At 35.6% G+C, this 24,308-nt stretch overlaps 1 protein-coding gene across 7 annotated transcripts in view; it reads left to right on the forward strand.

Annotated features, from left to right (window-relative positions):
* LRBA (LPS responsive beige-like anchor protein) overlaps nucleotides 1–24,308 on the forward strand; it is a 622,710-nt gene that overhangs the window by 335,091 nt on the left and 263,311 nt on the right. For 6 of the 7 annotated variants that reach the window (XM_036239773.1, XM_036239776.1, XM_036239777.1 and 3 more), the window contains one exon: nucleotides 18,752–18,912. In XM_036239773.1, coding sequence (XP_036095666.1) covers nucleotides 18,752–18,912 — 161 coding nt within the window. The remainder of the gene's footprint in view (nucleotides 1–18,751; nucleotides 18,913–24,308) is intronic. The other variant, XM_036239775.1, reaches the window with a different exon arrangement.

Here is a 24,308-nt window from a genome sequence, read left to right on the forward strand (position 1 = left end):
TGATAGATAAATTTCAAAATACCATTTAGTGGCTAATCTTTAAAGAACTTTATTTATTTTTTCATATAAAGTACAAAATAGATGTTTCCACTTCCGGTCAAGATGGCAGCGTAGGTAAACGCGGTATCGCGTCCTCCCACAACCACATCAAAGATACAACTAAACTACAGAACAACCATCATTCAAAACCGCCTGAAATCAAGCTGAATGGAAGTCTTACAACTACGGAATTTAAGCAGCAGCCACATCCAGACTGGTAGGAGGGGCGGAGGCAGAGAGGCTGGTCCCACACCGAAGTGTGGCGGATAAAAATCAGGAGGATACCTCGGCTGGGAAGGTCCTCCCTTAGGACTGAGGGACCCTTGTCCTACACCAGGTGCCCTGCTCAGGGTTCCAGTGCCAGGAAGAGAATCCCCATAACTTCTGGCTGGAAAAACCAGCAGGAACTGAGGCTCAGGGAGGCTGAGGCGGTTGGAGCCGCCTCTTAAAGGGCCCGCACGGGGACTTATCAGACTCACTCCCTCTAAGCTTGGAGTGGAGATAGCTCGAGGGGCGCCAGAGTCATACAGGGAAGAACTGAGCGGTTGGGCATTGGAGCGAGGGCTGGAGAGGGGGTTTCTACGGGACAAACGTGCTGTCAGAGGCCTTTGTCCCTTTGTTGAGCCCTTCCCTGGGGCGGCAGACAGGCGCCATATCTGGGACTCCAGCAACCTGGTTCACACTGGTTGCCCCGCCCTGGTGACTCCCTGAGGCCCCGCCCCACCCAACTTTCAGGCCCACCCAAGCTGTTGCCAGTTGCTTAACCATAGGATTGGCCTGTCTTGGATCCTGCTTCAGGTTTTCCTAAATTCTTTCAAACAAGCAGCATCTGGTCTCAGATAGCCCCATACCTCTAGTTAATACACAGAAACAAACACAGGGAGGCAACCAAAATGACAAAACAAAGAAACAGGTCCCAAATGAAAGAACAGAACAAAACTCCAGGAAAAGAACTAAGTGAAATGGAGATAAGCAACCTAACAGATGCTGAGTTCAAAATACTGCTTATAAGGGTGCTCAGTGAATTTAGTGAGAATCTCAGCAAACTTAGCAAGGGCCTCAAGAGCTTAACAAAGGACCAGTCAGAAATTATGGATGCACAGTGAGAATAGAAGGAGGCACTACCTGAAATAAAGAATAATTTACACAGATTCAATAGTAGAGCAGGTAAAGCCAAGAAGCAAACCATCAATTTGGAATATAAGGTAGCAAAAAAGCTCCCAATCAGAACAGCAAAAAGAATCCAAAAAAATGAGAATAGTGTAAGGAGCCTCTGGGACAACTTGAGGCGTGCCAACATTCACATCTTGGGGGTGCCAGAAGGAGAAGAGAGAGAACAAGAAATCGAAAACCTGTTTGAAACAATAATGACAGAAAACTTCCCTAACTTGGTGAAGGAAACAGACATACAAGTCTAGGAAGCACAGAGTCCCAAACAAGATGAACCCCAAGATGCCCACACCAAGACACATCATCATCAAAATGCAAAAGGTTCAAGACAAAGAGAGAATCTTAAAAGCAGCAAGAGAAAGGCAGCTAGTTACCTACAAGGGAGTTCCCATAAGGCTGTCAGCTGATTTCTCAAAAGAAACTTTGCAGGCCAGAAAGGAGAGGCAAGAAATATTCAGAGTGATGAAAAGCAAGTAACTACAACCAAGATTACTCTATCCTGCAAAGCTGTCATTTAGAATCGATGGCCATATAAAGAGTTTCCCAGACAAGAAAAAGTTAAAGGAGTTCATCACCACCAAACCGTTATTATATGAAATGATGAAGGGTCTTTTTGAAGAAAAAGATAAAATAGCCCAGGTCAGTTTTCTCAGTGGTTAGAGCGTTGGCCTGCGGTTCAGAGAGACCCAGGTTTGGTTCCTGCTAAGGGCATGTACCTCGGTTGCAGTTTGTCCCCGGCCCTGGTTGGGTTGTGCGGGTGGCAGCCACTCGATGTGTCCCTTTCACGCTGATGTTTCTCTCTCTCTTCCTTTCTGTCCCTCCTACTCTATCTGAACAAAAAAATGGAAAAATGTCCTTGGGTAAGGAGTAAAAAAAAAAAAAGAAAAAGAAAAAGATAAAATATATGAACAAACAAAATGGCAATGAATACATATCTATCGACAATTGAATCTACAAACAAAATGAACAGGCAGAACAGAAATATTCTCTTAGATACAGAGAACTTTTTTCAGTTGCTAGATGGGAGGGGGATCGGGTGAATGGGTGAAAAAAGGTGAAGAGATTAGAAAGTACAAATTGATTGCTAGACTGATGAACCTCAGAGGGAAGGGGAGAGTAGGGGTGGGAAGAAATAAACCAAAGAACTTATATGCATAACCAATGGACACAGACAACAGCGTGGGAAAAGGCGGGAGTGGGGAGGAGGGGATCAATGGGGGGAAAATGAGGGACATCTGTAATACATTCAACAATAAAGATTAAAAAAAAAAAAATAGATGTTTCCAGTAGGTGATTTATTCCATCTTCTGCCTAAATTATCTTTAATTTATGGCTTTCAAGATTGCCAGGTTCATCTGTGTCAAGCAAGTGGAGGGAGTGTGGACAATTGTGTATAGGGAAGTTTATAGGCTAGATTTGGAAGTGGCTTACATCATTTGTGCTCACCTTTCATTGGCTGGAGCTATCACATGGCCATGTTTAATTGCAAAGGAGATTGGAAAATGTTGTCTAGTTGTGTCCCTGAGCAGAAGAGGAAAATTAGTGTGGTGAATAGTTAGCCCTTTTCTGCCACGTTTCTAATAGGCACCTGAAACATAACATGTTTAAAACCAGATTTTTTACCTTCTTTATTAAAACCTCTTCCTCTTACATTCTCTTGTGTCTTTGTTAATGTTGATTCTGTTCCTCCACTTTCTCAGATGAAAATCCTTTTAATATTATTTCCTCTCCTCTAATACCCCATTATATGATCTGTCAGCAAGCATGTCCTTTTGACTTGACCTTCAGAATTTATCCAGAATTCAATCAATTTTCACCACTTTCACTGCTGCCACTTGTTCTCAGGCATCATCATCTTCTGTATTATTACAAAAGTGCACAAATTGGACTTCCGCTTCGAATGTCACCCTCCCATCCACACCCAGACTCTTGGGCAGCCAGAGTGGTCATGTGAAAACATGGCAAATCCTTTACTTCTTTCCTGAAAATTAGTGTCCTCCCCATCCTTTTAGTAAATTAGAATTAATGTCCTCCTCATCCTTTTATTAACATTTTAATTTGTACTTAAACTATAACTCTTTATGCATCCAAAATGGCCTCTTATACTTTCTTGGTCTCTCTAAGTGTGTCTACCTCAGGGCCTTTTGATTGACTGTTGTCTCCGCAGAAATTCTCTTCCTAAGACCTCTGCAGAACTGATGCTCTCGCCTCCTTCAGGTCTTTGCTCAGAGGTTACCTTCTCATAGAATCCGCCCTTAATTATCTTAGATATAAACATGTCCCTTTTCCTTCCTTGGTATTTTCTGTTCCCCTCCCATGTTTAATTTTTCTCTTTAGTACTTATTGTCATCTGTGGCATACATGGCTAGCTGATCATCATGGTTTCATGCTGTCTTGCCTGGTGTGGAGCTATTTCTGCTCACCCAGGGAACGTATTTCCCTTGTGGGGTCAGATGACTTGGCAAGACCAGTGAATGTGAGTAGAGGATATATATGCCATTTCTGGACTGAATTGATGTAGCATCTACTGGACCATTACTTTGTTCTTTTCTCATATTTACCCTTAGATTCAGGACTTTGGTCTCTACTTCAGTTCCAGTCCTAAGTTACTCCATATTACACTCAGTTAGCTTGCACATCATATATTTTGGAACCCATTTTATTTTGAACAAACTGCCTGTATCGCTGAACTTTTCTTTCATCCCTATTCATTTATTGCATACTTTATATCACAGAAAATTTTAGGCAGGTTTCAATAACACATTAATAGGATAAATCAGAAAAATAGGAAATTTAAAAATTAATTTGATGACTCTCTTGCCTAAATTATTTCAGTAACCTGCTTGTGTCTTTATTTCAGATGTTTCTTCCCTCTGATCTAGTACTTAGGTGTTTCTCACATTATGTTCTGCAGTCACCATACCTTCTTAAAATTTTTCAGTAATCACTCACTGCTTCAGGATCATACGAACTCCCTTAGCATGACATTGATGATATCGGGAGCTCAGCCGAGCTGGGAGAGAAAGAACTGAGCTACCAGCAATCGGAGTAGCTGATTGAAGCAACAAACCAAAAATGAAACAGTTAAGCTGTTAATCACTTATTGCAGTGGTGTAAGCCAGAGTCTCTGTTTAATTTTTCTGCATGGAAAGACAGGCCGGTGGAGGGTACGGTGGGTCAGCATGGATGTGGGGGTCATCTCACTGTTGAGGGTGCCCTGAAGAAAAGGCTCCAGCAGTTTTTTGGACTCTGAAGTTGGAAGGAGACGAAGGGGAAGAGTTCAGAGTAGACTGAGTAGAGTGAGGAAAGGTGTTTTCATAGTTTCTCTTTTGTGCTCTGGTAAGAAGGCGTCTGCAGAGGCTCCTGAAATGGGCCTCTGCCCAGGGCTTCAGGTAAAGAAACCTAAGGGCGAAGGTGCAGGGACCAAGAATGCAAGAGCATGACTGGCCAGTGCGGTCTGAGTTCTTGGCCACAACTCCCTTCAGAGACTGCAGTGTGCTGGCTGGGCACCAAATCTGGTTTGGGGGAAGGGCAGCTTACCCTGTGATGCCTGGCGGGTAAAGCCTTTGCAATTGTTGAAGGTCAGACCTGAAGAAAATCACACACAAGTTTTTAACCAGGAATTGGACTCTTCAGATCATTCTTCTGTTCTGGCCCCTGTCTGTTTCTGTAGCTTCTTCCTTGGCCATTTGTTGCCATATTCTCTCCAAAAATTCTAGAAATACTTAATACTTTAGCATGTACCCAGATGTTTCTCACTTATTTGGCTTTGCTAATGCTGTTCCCTCAGAAAGAATGTTTTTCCTTTTCTTATTCTCCTGGTTACTCTCTGTTAACTCTTTGACTCAATTTGTGAGTTTCTGCCCTCCAAGAAACCTTCTGTTAGTTTGTATAACACCCTTCCACTGTGTTCCTAAGGTATGTTTGCATATGTCATAACTGTATCTTCATAATATCTTTCTTCTTTTGGACTACGAGGGCCTTGAGGATGGCTCTTTTTATCACCACACGACTAAATCTCTAGTGCCTGGCACAAGTCTGCCTCGTTGGCACTCAGTTAAATGTTTGCTGAGTAAATGAATGAGTAAAATATAAACTCACTAGCTTTTCATCCCTGGTCTTTCATGATGTGGCCAGCCTCCAGCCTTTCTATTATACCTGCTTTCTACTGGGGCCAACGCCCTATACAGCTTCCAGTTTTTCGATCTTATACTTTTTTTTTTTTTAATCCTCACCCGAGGACATTTTCCATTTTTTGTTCAGATAGAGTGAGAGAGAGAGAGAGAGAGAGAGAGAGAGAACATAGACGTGAAAGGGACACGTCGAGTGGTTGCCACCCGCACGACCCAAGCAGGGCCGTGGACAAACTGCAACTGAGGTACGTGCCCTTAGCGGAAACCGAACCTGGGTCTCTCTGGACCGCAGGCCCACACTCTAACCACTGAGCCAAACCGGCCAGGGCTCGACCTCTATACCTTTGCTCATGCTCTCTGAAAAGCCTACAGTGCCATCTTACTTATTCCTTGTGTATCAGTCGAAACTTGACCTCTTCTTAAAGGTCTTTCTCAAAAATCTCTTGCTCCTTAAATCATTTTTTGATTTCTCTAAAATACATGTGAGCACTTGCTTCTCTTTTTGAATTTCCAAAGCTTTGGATTATTACTTAAGGCTTAGATTTTGTGTCACATAATTCTTTGTAGCTTATTTTGTCTCAGTTATTAGATTATAAGTGCCTTGAGATTAGAGACTATGAGTATCCCTTATAGCACCTCAACCAATGCTTTCCAAATTGTGTTGGGCACTCAACAATATTTGCAAATGAATATAATTAAACTGAAGCAGAACCCGTCATTGAGAGCCAGAAAAAAATGAAGCGTAGTAAAGAAAGAGGAAAATCACTTCAGAATGTGAATAATTGCTTCAAAATTGAAAGTACTAGAAAGTTTCTAGGAGATGACAGCAGCTATTGAAAGAACTGGCTTCCAACTGTCTTAAAAACCTGGAAGTGTAACATAATAAGCCTGTGGATAAGGAGCACATACTTTTTGCTAATTTATCTAGCTTGCAAAGCACAGTGTGTGTGCGTATTTTTTTTTTCCTTTAATGCTAGTAAAAATCAGTTATTTGCTTTCACCAAAATTTTCCTGTGAGTTCTAGATGAAAGTCAGGAAGTGTTGGATTATAATGCATTGCTGCTGCATTTAAGCCTTTAAATTATTAAATTAAAGATAAAAATGTCATACTATGGAGGCTGATATTTCTTTGCTTTTTTCTTCTCTCCCTGTAACTTAAAAACTATCTTAAGAATGATTACAACAAAAAAATGTGATCTAGGGCCTAAGTTTGAGAAAACGGAGGTTCTTAATGCCAACATGGTTTTGGCTGTGAAATTGCTTCATGCAAAAGCTTATAAACCAGGTAGCTCTTCCATATTTGTGGCAAGTGATGGAAGCTACCTGAAACATTCAGGGAATATTAATAGCTTCCAGGTGTTTCAGTTACAAATGCCGACCGGCACTAGGCAGATGTGCAAACTCATACCAATATAGTAAACTGTCTTAATGAATATATATGTTATTGAGCTTAATACAAATATCTTAGCCAAAGTATAATGGCAGGAGCATTACCAAAGTAACATCAGCATCTTTTGGTAACGTGAAGTCACAGGTGTGAGGTCTAGCTCTGTTTCTTAGTAGCTAAATGACTTGACTTCTGAGCCCCAATTCTTGCTCTGTTAAATTGGGATTCTATTCCTAAATTACAGGTTTGTTTTGAGAATTAGATGAGATCACCTGTAAAACACTTAGCAGAGTGCCTGATATGTTACCCGAGTGATCAGTACATTTCAGTTTCCATTCTCTTTCCAGGAGCATAATTTAATACAGTTCAAAATTCCATTCCTTCGTTGTAGGTATGTTTTAGTACAAGTGGAAAACTCAACAGTATTAAATAAAGGGACTAGGTCAATAAGTACATTGATTAGTTCATTGGGAAATCAAATTATCATCAATATAAGTGACTTGAGAAGCAGGGTAAATTTGGTCTCCCAATGAATCAATGTCTAATAAAGCATTTATTTATTTATTTATTGAGTTCCAGAAAGATCATGGGTTCATCATCCTTACCCATCCCAGACATTTTCACAAGCCTACTTCTTTTCCTTAAACTTTCTAATTTTGGTCTGCTAGCCAAATTAGACTTAAATCTTGAGTGAATTTAGCCAATTGCTTTTTTTTTTTTACTCTGTTCTGGATTGCTGATATAGGTCAGTGGCGGGAGGGGGAAGGACACACAATCACAGTTGTATGTATTAGCCTCACTCTCGATGAATGTTCTCCAGTCTCAGCTAACCTTCCTAGCTACTTAGTCGTCCTTCAGCTTTCCTTTAGCCTGCTTTCTTTCATATTTCCCAAGGCAACTCTTCTAAATTGTACCCTCTATTCTATCTTCAGTCAAAAACCTGCTATCTAATAGAGAAAATAGAAATAATCAGGCCAATGTCAGGCCTTTCGTTTTTCCTCTCTTCAACCCTAAAATCATTTATTAAAATACAGAGCCTTCCACATTTTTATCTTGCAGCAGAGAGGGAGGTGACGTTATGCTCTTTCCCCAGAATGCCACCTCTTCTGTTTTTCTAAAACCCTGCTCCTGCCTTCCTCCCCCTTGCCATCTTCAGTCTCCTCTCTGTCTTTATACTTCCTCTTTTCCATCTGCAAACATGTACCCCTCTTCCTATTTCCTTCTATTGTCAAAAAATATTTTTAAAGGAAGTCAATATTACCTATCTCTACCAAAGCATCAACTCATTACTGTCTACTTTTCCTTTCACAACTATAATCAGATTGCTAATGGTATCACTAGCAAGCATTTTATCTATTAGATGGCTTCAAAGACAAGTCATAGAAAACCTGACTCTAACTAAAGTGAAATTCATTTCATTAATTGTAAAAATGTATAATATTTCATAATAAGTACAGGGAGCATTTGAGGTCTTGCTCCCCGGCATATGTCATCATCATTTTGGTTCCAAAAAACACATAAAAATTCTCTAAAAAACAAAACAAATAAAATGAAGGTGTATAAAGGCTTGAGGACAGTTTCATTTTTCTGCAGTTCTTGCAGTTTTGTGTCCCTGGATGTATATATCTCCACCCTATCCCCAAGTCTGCCTTCTTCATGGGTGTGTTATAGATACCAGTAACTGAGTCTAATTTTCCTTGTTCCAGCCCATCAGAATGAAGGAAGAACTCCTGTCCCAACCACTGAATAAAAGTTTTGTATTTTATTTGGGGAAAAAATGATTGTCAGGCAAAATTTATGCAATGATTGGTTTTTAGAGCTAGATTCTGGAACCAGTCACTGGCGAGAATAAAAGGATTATCATAATTGGCTTAGAGTCGGCTTTCCATAAATCATCAAATCATTTGAGAAGTGTTACCTGAACAAAACAACCATTCTTAAGCTTAATTAGGGAAATTTGTTAGGAAAGAGCTAGCAAAGGGGAGAGAAGTGAATGCTAGCTAGGTAACCAAGTGAGTACTTCAGTTTGCTAATTATGAAATCCAGATATCCCCTCAAATGAAAACAGTTCAAATGTTTATCAACTGATGACTGGATAAACAACATGCCACAGTCATATGATGAAGTGTTGTTTGCCAGTAGGAAGGAATGGAGAACTGATGCATGCTACAACATGATGGACCACAAAACTTGATTCTAAAAAAAAAATTACAGATTGTGTGATTCCATTTGGGTAAAATGTCCAGAATAAGTAAATCTATAGAGAAAGAAAGTAAGCTAATCATTGTCAGGGCTGTTAAGGGACATTTTAATTGGTTTTGTTTTTGTTTAAATTGAATTGCAAATCGAAGATACCACATTAAATACATGCCTTAACAAAGTAAATGACATGTAGATGTATCCAAACACTTAAATTATTTGCTAACTGCAAACAATAGCTTACATTTCATAGCATTTTGCTGTTGTTAAGACAATTCCACGTAACTTCATTTTACTTGATTCCTCACAACAGCCCTGTGAGATAGGTTGAACACGTTATAATTATTTTATGTAAGGCCCAAAGATGATAAATGAGTTGTATAAAGGTCATAGATCTAGTATATGGGAGAGACAAGGTGATGAATTTTAAATACTTTGAAGGAAATGAAGCCAAAATATTATGTCATGTCCAGAAATTTTAAAGACCAGGGACTTTTTAATATAAATTACTCCAAAACTTTAATTTTTATATATCTTGTATGAATTAGTTACCAGTTTGATTTTAAAGAGTCTTAAAAGGTAAGTTAGACTCATTTCTTTGGTACCTTAGCAATATTGGATATGTTAATAAAAAAATGCATTCTCGTAGTTCTTAGACTCTCTTAAAAGTGTCAATACTAATACAAATGCTTTTTACCAATCACTTACAATATGACTTATTTTAAAATTGGCTCAAATTTCAGAAGCTCCAAGGCAATGCAAACACATGCACTTCCTTTTCAACATGCACACTGAGAAATCCTCTGCATGTCCATTGCCAAGGAAGGGAGAGTGGGGATGATAGGTTGTGAGTATGGGATTGTTTTGAGGGGAATAAACGTCCTCAAATTAGATTACAGTGATGGTTGCACAACTCTATAAATATTAAGACCCCTTGTTTTGTATTTATATTGTATAAATTATATATCCTATAACTGTTTAAAACAGAAACGTATTTGTGCAGAAATATTGCTGCCCCCTCACTGCTTTGAAGAATCTTTGCTGCTCTGTCCTTTTTGGTGCCCTTCTGTTTTGGTTCTCCTATTATCTTACTGATTGTGAGGACCAATTGCATTCTTCTCTATCTCATTCATCCTTTCTCTTCTGCAATATTTTAAATATTAGTTTCCCACATTTATTTTTTTTTTAAATCCTCACCCGAGGATATTTTTTTGTTTATCTTCAGATAGAGTGGGAAGGAGGGAGAGAAAGAGAGAAACATCGATGTTTATTAGCTGCCTCCTGCACAACCCCAACCAGGACCGAAGACTGAACTGCAGCCGAGGTATGTGCCCTTGACCAGAATCAAACCTGCGACTCTTTGGTCTGCAGGCCGACGCTCTAACCGCTGAGCCAAACTGCATCCCAGATTTTATTTATACTTTTCTCCCATCTTTTCAATATAATTTTCTCTGGATCTAGCACACTACCTAGCTTATAATAACCATTTGGTAAACTTTTGTTAGATGAAAGTCTAATTCCACAGCTCTCAAGGCTGATAAATCTCTTAATTCTGTATCTCTAGCCAGGCTGCTTTTTTGAGTTCCCAAGTTATATTGCTTACTTCTTAGACTTTTCTTCCTAGACATTGTTAGGCATCCAGGACATGATTATTCTCCCTGACCACACCTGCATCATTTCAGTTAAAGAGCACCTTTGTCCGCTCACTGCCCCTTTGTCACAGACCTCCATTTTATTCTCATTATCTCCTTTTCCTCATCTCCCATGTTGACTGTCTCAGCAAATCTGATCTATTCCACTTCAAATATGTCTCTCGAATCTTAGCCTGTAGGCTCCAAACCCTCTGCCTTCTTTTATTTATATTGCTGCCATGTAACATGCAAGGCTGATCGGATTAATCCCGTGTTATTGAGGAAGCCTGGTTGTCTCTCGACTATACGATGTAAAGGTAACTACTTTAGTTGACTATACAAGCCCTTTGGAAATCTCAGTTCTAAACCTTTGTTTCCTACCTTAGCTTTTGCTGCTACTCTGAGGCAGCTTTTTAAAAAATTATTTTATTTTATTTTTTTCCATCACCGTTTATCCTCTCTCTATGCCCTTTTCTCCCTCCACGGCTTCCCAGCAGTCACCACACTGTTGTCCCTGTCCATGAATTCTCTTCTTTCTTTATTTCCTCAAACCCACCCCTCAACATGTCTACCTGCTCCTTATCTATGAGTCTGCCTCGTATGTGGAATTTAATGAATAAGCTGAACTACCAAGGCTCCTTTGAAATGATCCTTCTTACCTGAACTTCTTTAGATAAAAGTACCTTTTTGTGTCTCCATGCCTTTGTTCATGCTCCTTTTTTCTGCTTGTAATGTCTTTCCTATTTTGCCCAGCAGATTCCTGTTTATCATCTATGTTTCTTTAAAAAAAAGTCATCTTGTTCATTCTTTAGTCGATTTTTTACTAAATTTCAGCTTTGTTCCAGTTACTGTGCTTGGTCAGTGAATTAGACACAAACCCCTGTCCTCATGGAAGTTACAAAATAGATCCTCATTGAAATCTTAATGAAATCCTCAATCCTCCTAGGCAGGGTTAATTAGTACTTTGATCGTAGCTATTATAGTATCCAGTAAGAGTTTCTACAGGAAATGTCGTGTGAACAGCTCATTGGCTTTGAAGTCCATGGGCTTATTATTTACTACTGATGGGTTAGACTTAGTTTCTTATTCTTTAAACTGAAAATACCAGTATTTAATCATGGCAGGGTTGTTGTAAGGCTTGGCGATAATGTGAAATGAAAGCACGATCTAGCACAGAGTAGCCTAAAGCAGTACATGCTGTCTACTTCAAAGTTATATTAGTTTTGATATTTGATCATTTCCTTATCCTGATTATAACATGGTAAAATTCTAGGCTGAACCCAGCATAATTCATTTGTATATACCAAAATCTGGTACATAGTTGGCACTCAACAAATGTTTGGTGAGTTTTTAAAAAATTAGATGTTTGGGGAAAATAGATCAGATTTTACTGGTGAGTTTTTAGGGCTTTTAGTATCCAGCAACATAATTTATATTAATTTTTTTTCTGTTGTCTTTTCTTAGAGTTTTAATTGGTAGTACAATTAACACCAGATTTTTATTTTCTCATAACTTTGCGTACTGGTAAAAATGCTGACTAGTAAGAAAATGATTAAGAAGCTAATAGCAACTAGAAAAAGTTTGGGATTATTTCTTGACTGTGATAAAATTATATTTTCATAAAACACTTGAAGTAACAGCTAATTGATGATGGATTTCTACATGCAAATGAGGAACTACATAATAGCACCGTGCAAAAATTAATAACTACATAAAATATAATTTCACATAAGTAATATACATGATGCTGTGGTGACTCAATGTAATACAAATCCCTATGTCAGGCCTCAATAAAGAGAGAATTCTGCTTTAGAAGATGTCTCCTCTACTGGAATTCATACAATTGATGGGTTTTTTTTTTTCTTCTTCTTCATTTCATTAAGATACCACAGTGCATAGATCACCTGCATTTGACTTATAGTTGGTACTTGGTAAACAGAGGTTTTAGTTAATATTTTTTCTGTCTATCTGCATGAAAGCATTATAGATTTCAGTTCGTGAGATAAAGCATTCTTTTATATTGTATGATACCCTATAGTACCTGAACATTATTTCACCACGATTTGTGCAGAAACTGAAACCCTTCTAGAACTTAAGCACTTTTATCTTCAAGCTGACATTGCACTGAAAATGTGCTTTTTTTTGAGAGGTTACCATTTATTTTTAGTTGTAATATCTAGCTTGCATTTTTAATCTATAAATATCAAAATAGAAGCTAGCCAGATACAGGACTTAGAAAAACTGATAATATAAAAATTTAAGAATAAAAATGAAATACTAAAACTTTCTAGGATTTAGAATGTTTTTCTAGCCAGAAGAATTTATTACTTGCTTTTGTTAAAGGCATAAATATTTATCAGGTATTGTCACAAGAAAGTGGGTAAGGTAGAAAATGGGAAATTTTTCTAATATAATTTCACTGTGACAATTTTTTTTTTAGCTAGCATTCTTTTATTGATGTCAGTCCAAATCACAATACAATGACACTGAAACCATTGAGATGAGAGATGTGTATATATCTGGCTAATTTGAATAATAAATGTCAATATATTTAGGTTATAGAATAAGGGGAATACTTATTATATAGCTACCACTGATTTCAGTAATTAGCATTGTTTTACTTTTATAGAACACTGTCAAGAAAACAGTCTTCCTTAAAGTAATATGAACTTCATTGAAATAAAGGTTAATGTTTCTCTTTTGTTCTTGATTGTTTTATTCTAAGTATTGAATTTTGCCTGTTCCTTGACAGCCATACCTGTTCCTGGTTTGAACTCATTTTTCTATAGCAAGGAAATAAATACTGTGTGACTGCTACTGATAGTGTCAGAAGGGCCTTGTTCAGGTTCCTATCTCTAAGATTAGATTCAGCTTTGGGAGGGAGAGGAGCGTGAGTTGTATGGGGAGGGGAAAATATAGGTGTTCTCTCTCATAGCACCCTATTGTTCTCATAGCGCGTTCATAGAGCATTGCAAACTGAGCATTGTACGACACCAGAAGTGCCACTGATACACATTTTAATGTGAACAGTGTCCCTTGGAGTTGTGCAGTTTAATAACCACTTAGTAGAGTTCTGCTCTATCACACGTGTTTTTTGGGTTATTATTCATTTTCACCTTTATCTTGTCCATGAGGTCAATGACAATATCTTTTATTCTTTTGAAGTATTTATTTTTATATATTTTTTATTTTTCATTTACAGTTGACATTCAATATTATATTAGTTTCAGGTGTACAGCATAGAGGTTAGACATTTATTTAACTTAAGAAGTGTTTACCCATAAATCTAATACCCACATGACATTATACATAGTTATTGCAGTATTATTGACTATATTCCCTATGCTGTACTTCACATCTCAGTGACTGTTTTGTAACGACCAATATGTACTTCTTAGTCAGGGACAATATCTTAATAGTCCTCATATCCCTAGCATCTCACTCAAGGTAGAGTCAAACACTGTTACTAAAAAATATTTTAGGATTCTATTTCAATCTTCATCTATTCATATATTGTTAATTGGCTAATTGGCTCACCATACTTTCTTCAAGAAAAACTGAATTTTAAAAAGTCTTCTAATTTACATATGTGAAAAATAATAGATTATTTATGATTGAGCCATTCAGCTATTTGAGGAAGAATGTAGATCATACCTTAGTTATTGATTCTGTATTTTGCTTTGAATTCTCACCCGAGGATTTTTTTTTAAATTGATTTTGGAGAGGGAGGAGGGGGGTGGAGGGGGAGAGAGAGAGAAACATCTATGTAAGAGAGAAACATCCATGGGTTGGGCATCAAACCCACAACCTAGACCTGGAATCGAACCCACAGCCTTTTGGTGTGCAGCACAATGCTCTAACTAACTGAGTCACCTGGCCAGGGCTTGATTCTCTGTTTTAATACTTGTACCTTTTCCAACTGATTCTCATTTTTCTTATTCTTATTCATTGGCTTTACCTGATCAGCTCACTAACCACAATGGGCCTAGAAAAGGGAATTAACAGCCTATCTATTTATGCTTCAGTTATGTTTCCTTGTAAGATTTATTTCAGCAGTCTATCCCATTCTGTTTTTGTCAAACAGAAAATGCATATTCTGTATATATAAAATAGCATTGTTTTATATTCTTTTATGTAGATATTGTAGTGATATGTTAAAGGTGTATGTGTATAAATACATAAATGTAAAGGTTTTTTAAAAAGCAGAAAGATAATTTGATGACTTATAATTAGAAAAAGACAGTTAGACCTACACTGTAATTTTAATCTCAGATTTTGACATTAGGTCAAAAATTGGGTTAGAAATCATTAGAAAGAAAAGTTAGAACATTAATTTCAGTATCATCCTCAACTTTCAAAGATGTGTGTATTCTTATTAGTCAAAGATTTTAGTATTTGGAGGCCATGTACTAAGAGGGACCCTAACTACATCCTTAATTTGAATAATTGTGTGATCTTAGTTTTAATAATGGCAGTGGATAGAGATGAAGTTTGTGTATGTGACATCATGTAGTATCAATATAATTTTGGGGAGTAGCTACAGATATATAGAGGTCTAGGTATGTAGTGATCTAGACATATTTGTAAGGTCTCAGAATAAGTGATTTCTCATGCTTGTATTTAGTCAACAGTCTGTTCTGAATACTTGTAGTCTTTTACATTTTACTAACCATACCCTGATGATAACTCCAAAATATAAGAAAAAATTTTAAGTTAATTCATAACCTTACAGGAAGAAGGTTGGATCAATATGCCAAATTTGCCATTTTTTAAAATCCTATTTCCCCTACCAAATAGGATGGCATGGGATGGTACTATTTCTTAAATGAGAGTGAAATTTTTATGTGAATAATCAAAAGTTACAGTCAGTTGGTAACTGAAAACTACACATTCCTCTTTCCAGTTCTGTTCTAGAAGGACAAATCATACCTCTCTTTTTGGTGATAGAATTTTATATATTGAGAGTATATGTTGTTGGAAGGAGTAGGGTGAACGGGACAAAACATTATACTTTTAGGCCCAGATTTTTTTACTGTGTTAATGACTTTAAACATGCAGTTACCCTTATCTGAAAAAATGAGTATGACTTTTTTGCAAAGAACATGTATTACTCTCCCCATCAGAAATTGGGTGATAAATGCTATTGTTTCAGGTGAGGCCATTAATTATTCTGAGTCACTTCCTTGAGGGTTTTATTCTACATTACCTGTAACAGTGCTTTTATATGGAGAGACTGTCAGAAATGTATTGAAATTGTTGGTCTCCCTTGGTGATCTTTATAATTCATTCTAGATCTGTGATCTGAAATAAGTGGTGTTTGCTTTGTCTTCGGATTACTTGGAAGTGTCGTACAGGAGGTAGACTACTTGTATTGAGAAGGTCGTCTGAGACATGGCTTATTATAAAGATGATCATGCTGAGCTATTCATTCTGTTTGGAGTGTATCTGAGTATTTTTATTTTGGGTAGAATATTTACACTTGAAGACAGAAATATGTAGTACATGTAAGTGGTCCTTATATATGTATTTTTTTACTATGCAAACAAATTCTCAGTTCTGATGTATTGGTGCTTTTGTTTCAGCCAAATGTCACCATTGTGACCATTTTTTGTTAGTGTCAGAGAGCACAAAAATAAATATTACAGTTTTACTTCCTTTTGATTTTGTTTTTTATTCTTATAGATGCTATCTTTGAGTTACTTGATAATTTGTGGATGATTTTATAATTCCTCTGGTTTTTCTACTTTGTGACAAAACTACTGCATATGTGCTTTAACTCCATTGATTTGACTCCACTCTCATGCATTACACTACCATCTATTGTTACCTAATTTAGTAATAATTTTATAATAGCAGCTTAACATCTCATAATTTTAATTGTTATCAAGAAGAATGACATCGTTTAATTTGACTCAAAATTCAGAAGGATGGATGAATGACGAATTAATAATTTACCACCTTTGCATAATACTGAAGCACAGAATATTAGAAGGATTGATGGTAGAAAAGGTTAACAAATTTTAGCAGCTTTCATTAGCTTTACATGGTCATATGTTTGTGGTGCTGACTGAAATAGGCTTTGTAGGAGATCTCAGTCTAGGGAACTAATTACTTGTGCCGATTGCCGCACTGATGAATAGACCCTCATTGTATCATTCCCCTGAAGACGAGGATCAGCCTGTGATTCACGACTGCTTCCTGGCTGATATTTGATAATAATTTTAACAGATAAATGTAGGTAGGCAGAATGATGAAGTGCCTATCCAAGCTCCATGACTATCAAAGCCAAGCACAGAGCCATCTGTGTGCCTTTCCCCTCTCACCTACGGAGAATTTTATTTCATTAGTTGAGTTCAAACAACTGTTGTCTTTTGCTTATATGTATATTCTGTAGGTATTTTTTATGTATTTTTAAATGACATAATATTCTCATTTAAAATATAGATAGCAAAATGACGGAAGAATAAAAGAGCTTTTTAATTTTTCTTTTTGAGGCCTGAATTCTTACACTTTTAGGCACTCCATTTTGATTGCATTGTATCTCTTTATGCATGATCAAAATCAGCAAAGAAAATCTTTGAGTGGGAAGAGATAAACCAAAGAATGTACATGCATATATGCATAACCAATGGACATAGACAACAGTACTGTGAGGAGGGGGCGGGAGCAGGGAGGAGGGGGGCGGGGGGGAGAAACATCTGTAACAAAAATAAATTAATAAATAATAAAATTAAATTACAAAAGAAAATCTTTGATATTCTCATTGTCTATCTAGTATTCTCAGAAAAGAACATGTATTCCTATCGTTTTAAAAAATATTTTCTTTAAATAATATACTTTTTGTTGCCTAGGCTTTTATGAAGCTGGTATAATTTAATTGATTAAGTACTTATTTATACATCTTTTGAATTTTAAACCATCTTTAAAACATCAAAACGGGGGTAACTTTTATGTGGGTATTTTGGGACTGTCAATTGGTCAAGACTACTAATTTGTCAAAGCTGACAGGTACAATTTTATTAGCTCGTGAAATACAAGTGAGATTTTATTTTGTATTACTCATTCCTTACAGAATTTTTTATTATGAATTTTTAAAATTTTATTATCGAAACCTATAGGTTTTCATGGTGTGTATCTTTAGTGGATAAATATATACTGCAGAGATGTTTTTCCTTACTGTAACTGAAAAGAGCTTCATATTAGTGTTTTCTTTATAAAATATTTTCTAGCATGTTAGATCACGATTGCTTAACAAGAGAGAAAGTTGACGATTATATATTGCCATGTAAGAGATCTACATAATTGGGGAAAATATAGAACTCGAATTGAGTGAAACTTTTTTAAAAAAGTACATTTCCAAAAGTATGCTTTTGATATAGCAATTATTGCACATCATATAGCATGTAGTTTTTAATTAAATATAAAAACAGACTACATAAAACAGAAATCCAATCTGATTTGCTTGAAAATAGATTGCTGTTTCACTCTATAGGAATGGTTTATTTAAAAACAGTAAATGGAAAAGAAATGCATTTTCTTGTGTTGTTCTAAGCCTCAGGGGCTAAATGTAATGAATATTTTAAGAGATTATTTTAATTAAATTCCTGCACATCTAAACAGAGTAATATTTTATTATCACATACATAACCATGTAACTGAGATATTCATTAAAGTTAACACTTTCTGGACCAAGAATTCATGGTATGATTTACTGACCTTGTGCAAAAAGGCACAAATTAGGAAGAAAAATGAAGGGGGACAGACTTTGATTAATATAGGTAATGCTATACCATATTTATAATAGCCTTTTCCCTATTCTGGTTTATAAATGCAGCCACAGAGAAAGGTGCCCTGCTGAGGCTGAAATGAGGCTGAAATCAGAGCACATGCCACTAGAGTGTGGGGAAACTGATCACACTGTCAGCAATTCATTTCAAAATGATGTATTTAGTGCTCATTTCACCTTCCAAGAAAAAGGAAAAGGAGTTCCTTAGACTGGAAGGTGATATTGTTATTTTCAAGGACATACCTAAGTTAAAGATTGCAGAAAGGGGAGTGTGAGGTGGAGGGAGAATTAAAGGAAGGGGAGGGGAAAAAAGGCAGAGCAAACAAGGAGAGCTTTATGCAGAAATTCAGTGCTACCACGCTGTTTGATAATTGCTAACATATGTGGCTTCTCTGTTTCATTGTAGTCGTCCTCGTGAGTTCTGGCGCCTTGACTACTGGGAAGATGACTTGCGGCGCCGGCGACGATTTGTGCGTAACCCTCTAGGATCCACACATCCTGAAGCGACACTAAAAACAGCCGTGGAACACGGTCAGTGTATAAACCACTCCTTGCCAGTAGCAGCAGGTACAGTACTTGGTAATGAAGAGCATAACTTCGTCATTACAAGGCACTAAAATGGTCCAGCACCACATTTCATAGTTACCCACCCCAGAAGGAGAAGTTAAATTTTTTATAGTTAGCATAGGGTCCTATGAAATGACCGTGTCAAGTGTATTTATTTATTATGTTATACATGCGAAACTTACTTAACATAGACCCTTTGTTTCAGGGTAGGAGGATAAAATATTTCTCCTTTTAAGTGACACATTCAGCCCTGAGTAAATTAATCCAGGACGCCTGCCTTAAATTCATGAACATCAGAAAGACAGCATTTACAAACCAAATAGGTTTCTAGGTCTGTTGTGTGTGTATGGTTTCCCCTCAACCGTGGTATTTCAGCATGAGATTCTGAAGTGAGAGACATGGTAATAAATGTCCAAGTGCCTAGATACTTTCTGAGCCTTGATTTGTAGATGGTTGTGACAAATGGCTCCTGGAAGAAGAGAATAGGCATTATTTCCAGACGTTCCTGTTCAGGACCATCTTCTTATCAGAGCTTAACAAAACACTTTTCCTTTTTTGATATAATGCATATCACTATGATCCAGTGTAGGAAGAAGCCTGATGAGCAAATTGGAAAAACTGAAAAAGTCCTTTGGATTTGATCATTTATTCTCTTTGGATATATGGTTTCACTTAATATTTTATAATTTTTGAAAGCCAATTCTGATATATTGATTAAGGAGGAAACTGTCTCTCTCCATATTAAAATTATATTGATTTTATAAAATACAAAAAGTTTATTTATTTTTTATAGGGGATTAGCTTAATATGCAGCCAACTTATGGTTAAATGATAGTATCCAGCATACAAAATACATGTTAAATTACATCCAGTAAGGATATTGAGAATTTAGATTAAAAGTCTGGTCTTAGGTTTGGCCTCAGTCAGGCAGCTTAACCTCTTGCACTCAGCCTTAAAGAGCCATTTCTGGAAGAAAATGTCCACAATATGTCATCAGATATAACACCAAATGTGACATCAGTCCTTTAAAATAAATGATCATACAGAGACTAGTCAATAACAAAGTGATCTAAAAGCAATAATAGTCTCAGAGCCCTACATCTTCAACTGCAGGAGGTGGAGAAGGAGAAATAAGATGTAGAATTAATTAGGCCACTTTTGCTTTTAAGGGTCTTGTACTTTTATGTGATGTTAGCGATTACACACACATACCCCCCCACACACCTCCCCATACACATTTTCTTTCTTGTTTTTGTTTTTTGTTTTTGGTTAATGACCCTTACATTGAAAAACCAGCCTTTTTGTGGTTTTATCCTTTTCAGTCAAACAGATGTTACCATGTGCACTTAAAATTTAATAAGCATCTTTCTGTCTTCTTAACTGTCTTTTCACATTGAGTTGTGAGTTCTAGAGTCAATGAATGAAACTAAAAATGTTTTTATGAAAATTTTTTCTTTTATATTTGGAGAAAGGGACTTGTTTTCTAAAATTGCACAGAGGCAAACTTAATCCTTTTACCTAAAAGAAATATCAGTAACAATTTAAAATGTGTGGACTTGATTTAATTACAGAGCTTATTAAAATCTAATTTTATAAAAAATAGTGTATTTAACCATTTGGGGGAATATAAGCTTCCTCATAATGAATTTATATTTTATTGTTGAATTTTACATTTTGAAATAATTTCATGTCAACTTTTTTAATGCCAAGAGGCTGCTTTAAAAAGGTATTTATTAGCAATGTTTACTGTTATTTAATTAAGATGTTTAAATCCTGTATAGAAGCAAATTTCCATCTAATAGCTTTAAATAATAATTGAAAGATTAATATGATATTAATTACTTATCTGTATTTTATTATGCACTTTCACACTGAAAGAGAGAAGTCCAGTTAAGCATTTTATACAATTTCATTCTGCTTGGTAACATTTTACACTAATTTTATAATGATTAATATTTAAAAGGCTCTGAAAAGATTAAAAACAAAAATTTAAATCTGAAATGTATATTTTAAAAAATTTATTAAATGTGTGGGAGATTCTTCATTGGTTTTCCAATTAAGAGGATATGTCTTATTTAGTATAACATTTTGGAAAAAGATACAGACTCTAATCATATTTGTATATAGTGTTTATTTTAAATAATAAAGAAATATTAGACAGTTTTGGAACTCAGCACATAGGCTGTACTATAGTATTGTTTGATGTCATCATAATTTATGCTAATATGTTATGTAAGCAAAGAGCTTAATTTTAAAATGTTTTAAAAATTATTTTACGGTTGACATTCATTTTTAATTTTGTGTTAATTATGAAATTCTTTGTTTTTAATCCTAACTTAATAACAATAGGAAGCTAATGAAAATAAACAGATTGATAAGTCAAGAATGCAATATAAAACAGTTAATATGATCAAAAAGCAGTTGAAATTACAGAATTTAGCATAGGTAATACTATACTTTAATGTGGAATTTGAATATTTAAGATAGATATTACTGAGGTTGATATGTCAGTTTTACAACTTCTTGCTTTTATTTATAATTGATTCAACTAAGGAGACAGGACATTTTGAAAATGCAGAATCTTAAAACATCATGAAGGATACTATCATTATCAAAGGACGACATCTACATAGAAATGCCCTTGGAGATTAGTTATATATTTCAGTGGTGAGAGCCATCTTTTTTATAGATTGATCTGATTTGAAGGAAAGCCTCTGGTGTGAAGGTGGCAGAGTAAATACCTGAAGAGTGATGTTCTCTGTCCGGGCGATCAATACTAGCCCCATGACTCTACTTCTGGCTACCTTCTAGTTAAAAACAAATTTTTTAATTCTGACAATTTAATTGCCCTTCCCAAGTTCACATTAACTTGCTTGGGGAAAAGGGCTTTAGGTAATTTTTCAAAGAGAGACCCTCCAAAGTGGTTATTTATAAAAGTCATTTTGTAATGGGAGATTTCTTTAACTTTGCAGAAACTGAGTCATATTTTTAAATTAAAACTAATACTTCCTCTTATGATTAAATATCCTTTATGGAAATTAGCAGCAGCAAGAAGAGGTGGATATTTGATTCTTCAAGGCATTTTGTTCCATTTTATAGTTTTAAAATTTATTAGAAATGAGTTGTAATGACCCGTAACATTCTCCTAATGCACGGAGCACAGTTTGTCAGTTATTTATTATCACAGCATTTTAGATCCAGAAAGAACTTAAGGCTAAAGTTTGGTGTTAACTTTATTCTTTACAGAAAAGGAAACTGAGGAATTTTAAAAAGGCCAGCACCGTTCTTGGTAGATGTAGGATTAAGCCCAGGTTATCCCATGACTAATGAATTTTTTTTTTTTTTCACTATTGTGCTATGCTGTCTTCTAAATCCATTGTTAAATATAATGGGAATTTTATATTCAAATTAAAGCCGTATGAAACATGTTTTAAATGGTAGAAAGATTGGTTTTAATTCAAACACTAAAAGAGGTTAGCAGTAGAATCCTATTGAATTCAAGACATTTTTATTTTGTAGAGACTATGTATGCTAATAGAAATCTGTGAGGAGGATTTAACATAGTTTAAAAAGTATGTTGTAATCATGTGGAATGATACAAGTACCTCATCGAGTTTTGTAGGGATGACAGACCATGTAAAGGTCCTAAATGGTGCCATTCTCTCATAACTTCAGTGATGCCAGATGCTATTTTTTTTCTTTTTAGGATTCAGCATATACTAGGTTCTCTATCTGACACTTTTAGGGAACCCATGATCATTAGGAGATGAAGTAGATTTGTTTCCTAATTATTTTTAGTTTCACTAATTTTTTCTAGAGTAAGTCTTCTCGAATTGGAATCCTTTGGAAACTACACAAACTATATAAAGTAGAATTATTTTAGGAAAATAGTTGTGTGTAAGATATTCTCTCTGTGTCCTGTTCAGAATGAACAGTTATGGTATATACTTCACATCACACTAAGTGGATACCCATATTTATTTTATGTACATTTGAGGCCACTTTGTTATTTCAGTAGTATTTTTTAAAAATAAAGTGGTAATTCTGACTGTTTAAACTTTTACTGTAATATGGATTATTGATTACTAGTGCACTGGTGCAATGGACTTTTAAAAGGAGACTTATATATCATAGGTGGAATAGTTTTCCAGGTTCTTACTCTTTTTTAATTTTACTTACCTCGCCTGTGTTGAATAGGTAAATCCACTCATGCCCAGTGCCTACCTCTGAAGAACCTGAACTTTACATTTTGAGGACCCGCTTCTGTCTGAGTCCTCTCATTGCTCTGAACTTCAGTGAATCAGAAGTCACGATTCAAATAAAGCATTTTTCACAAATTCATTCTTATGTAAAAATTGTACCCTAGTCATTAAGTTAGAATAAATATTAAACCAGAATAAAATGTAAGATTATATGTTAATAGTGATATAAAAGTTTAAACCATTACCATCTTTGGTAATTTATTAACCAGAAAAGATCTGAATCAGGCTTTAAAATTGAATCAAAACTATGTTCTGATTTCATCTAATTAAACTGTTATACAAGTGTAGAATATACTCACATAAAAATAGTTGATATTTGTTTCAATGGTTGATTGAATATAAGGCCAATGAAAGTTAAAAAATATACTTTTCCCAGCACATAAACATGATAATTGTCTTTTATTTTATGCTTGGGACAGTTCTGTTCCAATTTTGGAAAAGAAAAAAAAAAAGTTCTCTAGCAGAAAGCTATTAGACCGCTGAGAATTGAATGCCAGGCATGTGGTGTGTATTAGAGTACTGTTGGTAATTTTACTGCTGCTAACTTAAAATCCTCAAGGGGGAGTTAATTACAGGAAAACCATTCTAAATATCAGTAAGCTGCATATTTTCCATGACAAGAGGTTTTTCAGTTGAGGTTGAACAATTCCAGAATCTGAGCTTGTAAAAATAAGTAAATAAATAAAAAGTGGGTGTTTGTATGTGTATAGTAGGCCTAGAATACTTTAACATTTTTTCACAAAATTCTATTTAATTCAGAAGTTTCTGTGTTTTAATGTGTCAGCATGATGAAAACATATTTAAAATGTTAAAATTTCATTTGCAAGGGATAAAAAAATGTATGAAATGGTCATTTAAATGAATGTGAATTTATTTACTGAATTATTTTATATTACCACTGGCTTCTCTCATTTTTTTGTAAATGTTTGCAGATTAAATGGTCCCCCCCCCTTTTTTCCCCCCCAAATAAGCATGGTATACTTCACAATATGTATGGCAATAATCAGAGAAAGTAACAAGTGAGGTGTTGAATTTAGTTGTTTTTGATGTGTTTGGCCTGTGCTCATCAAATTTAGGTTTGGAAATGAATTATTTTTTATACTTTTTTGTTATACTTATGAATTAACCGTTTAA

This window comes from Molossus molossus, unplaced genomic scaffold, assembly GCF_014108415.1.
Source record: "Molossus molossus isolate mMolMol1 unplaced genomic scaffold, mMolMol1.p scaffold_m16_p_4, whole genome shotgun sequence".
Classification (NCBI taxonomy): Eukaryota; Metazoa; Chordata; class Mammalia; order Chiroptera; family Molossidae; genus Molossus; species Molossus molossus.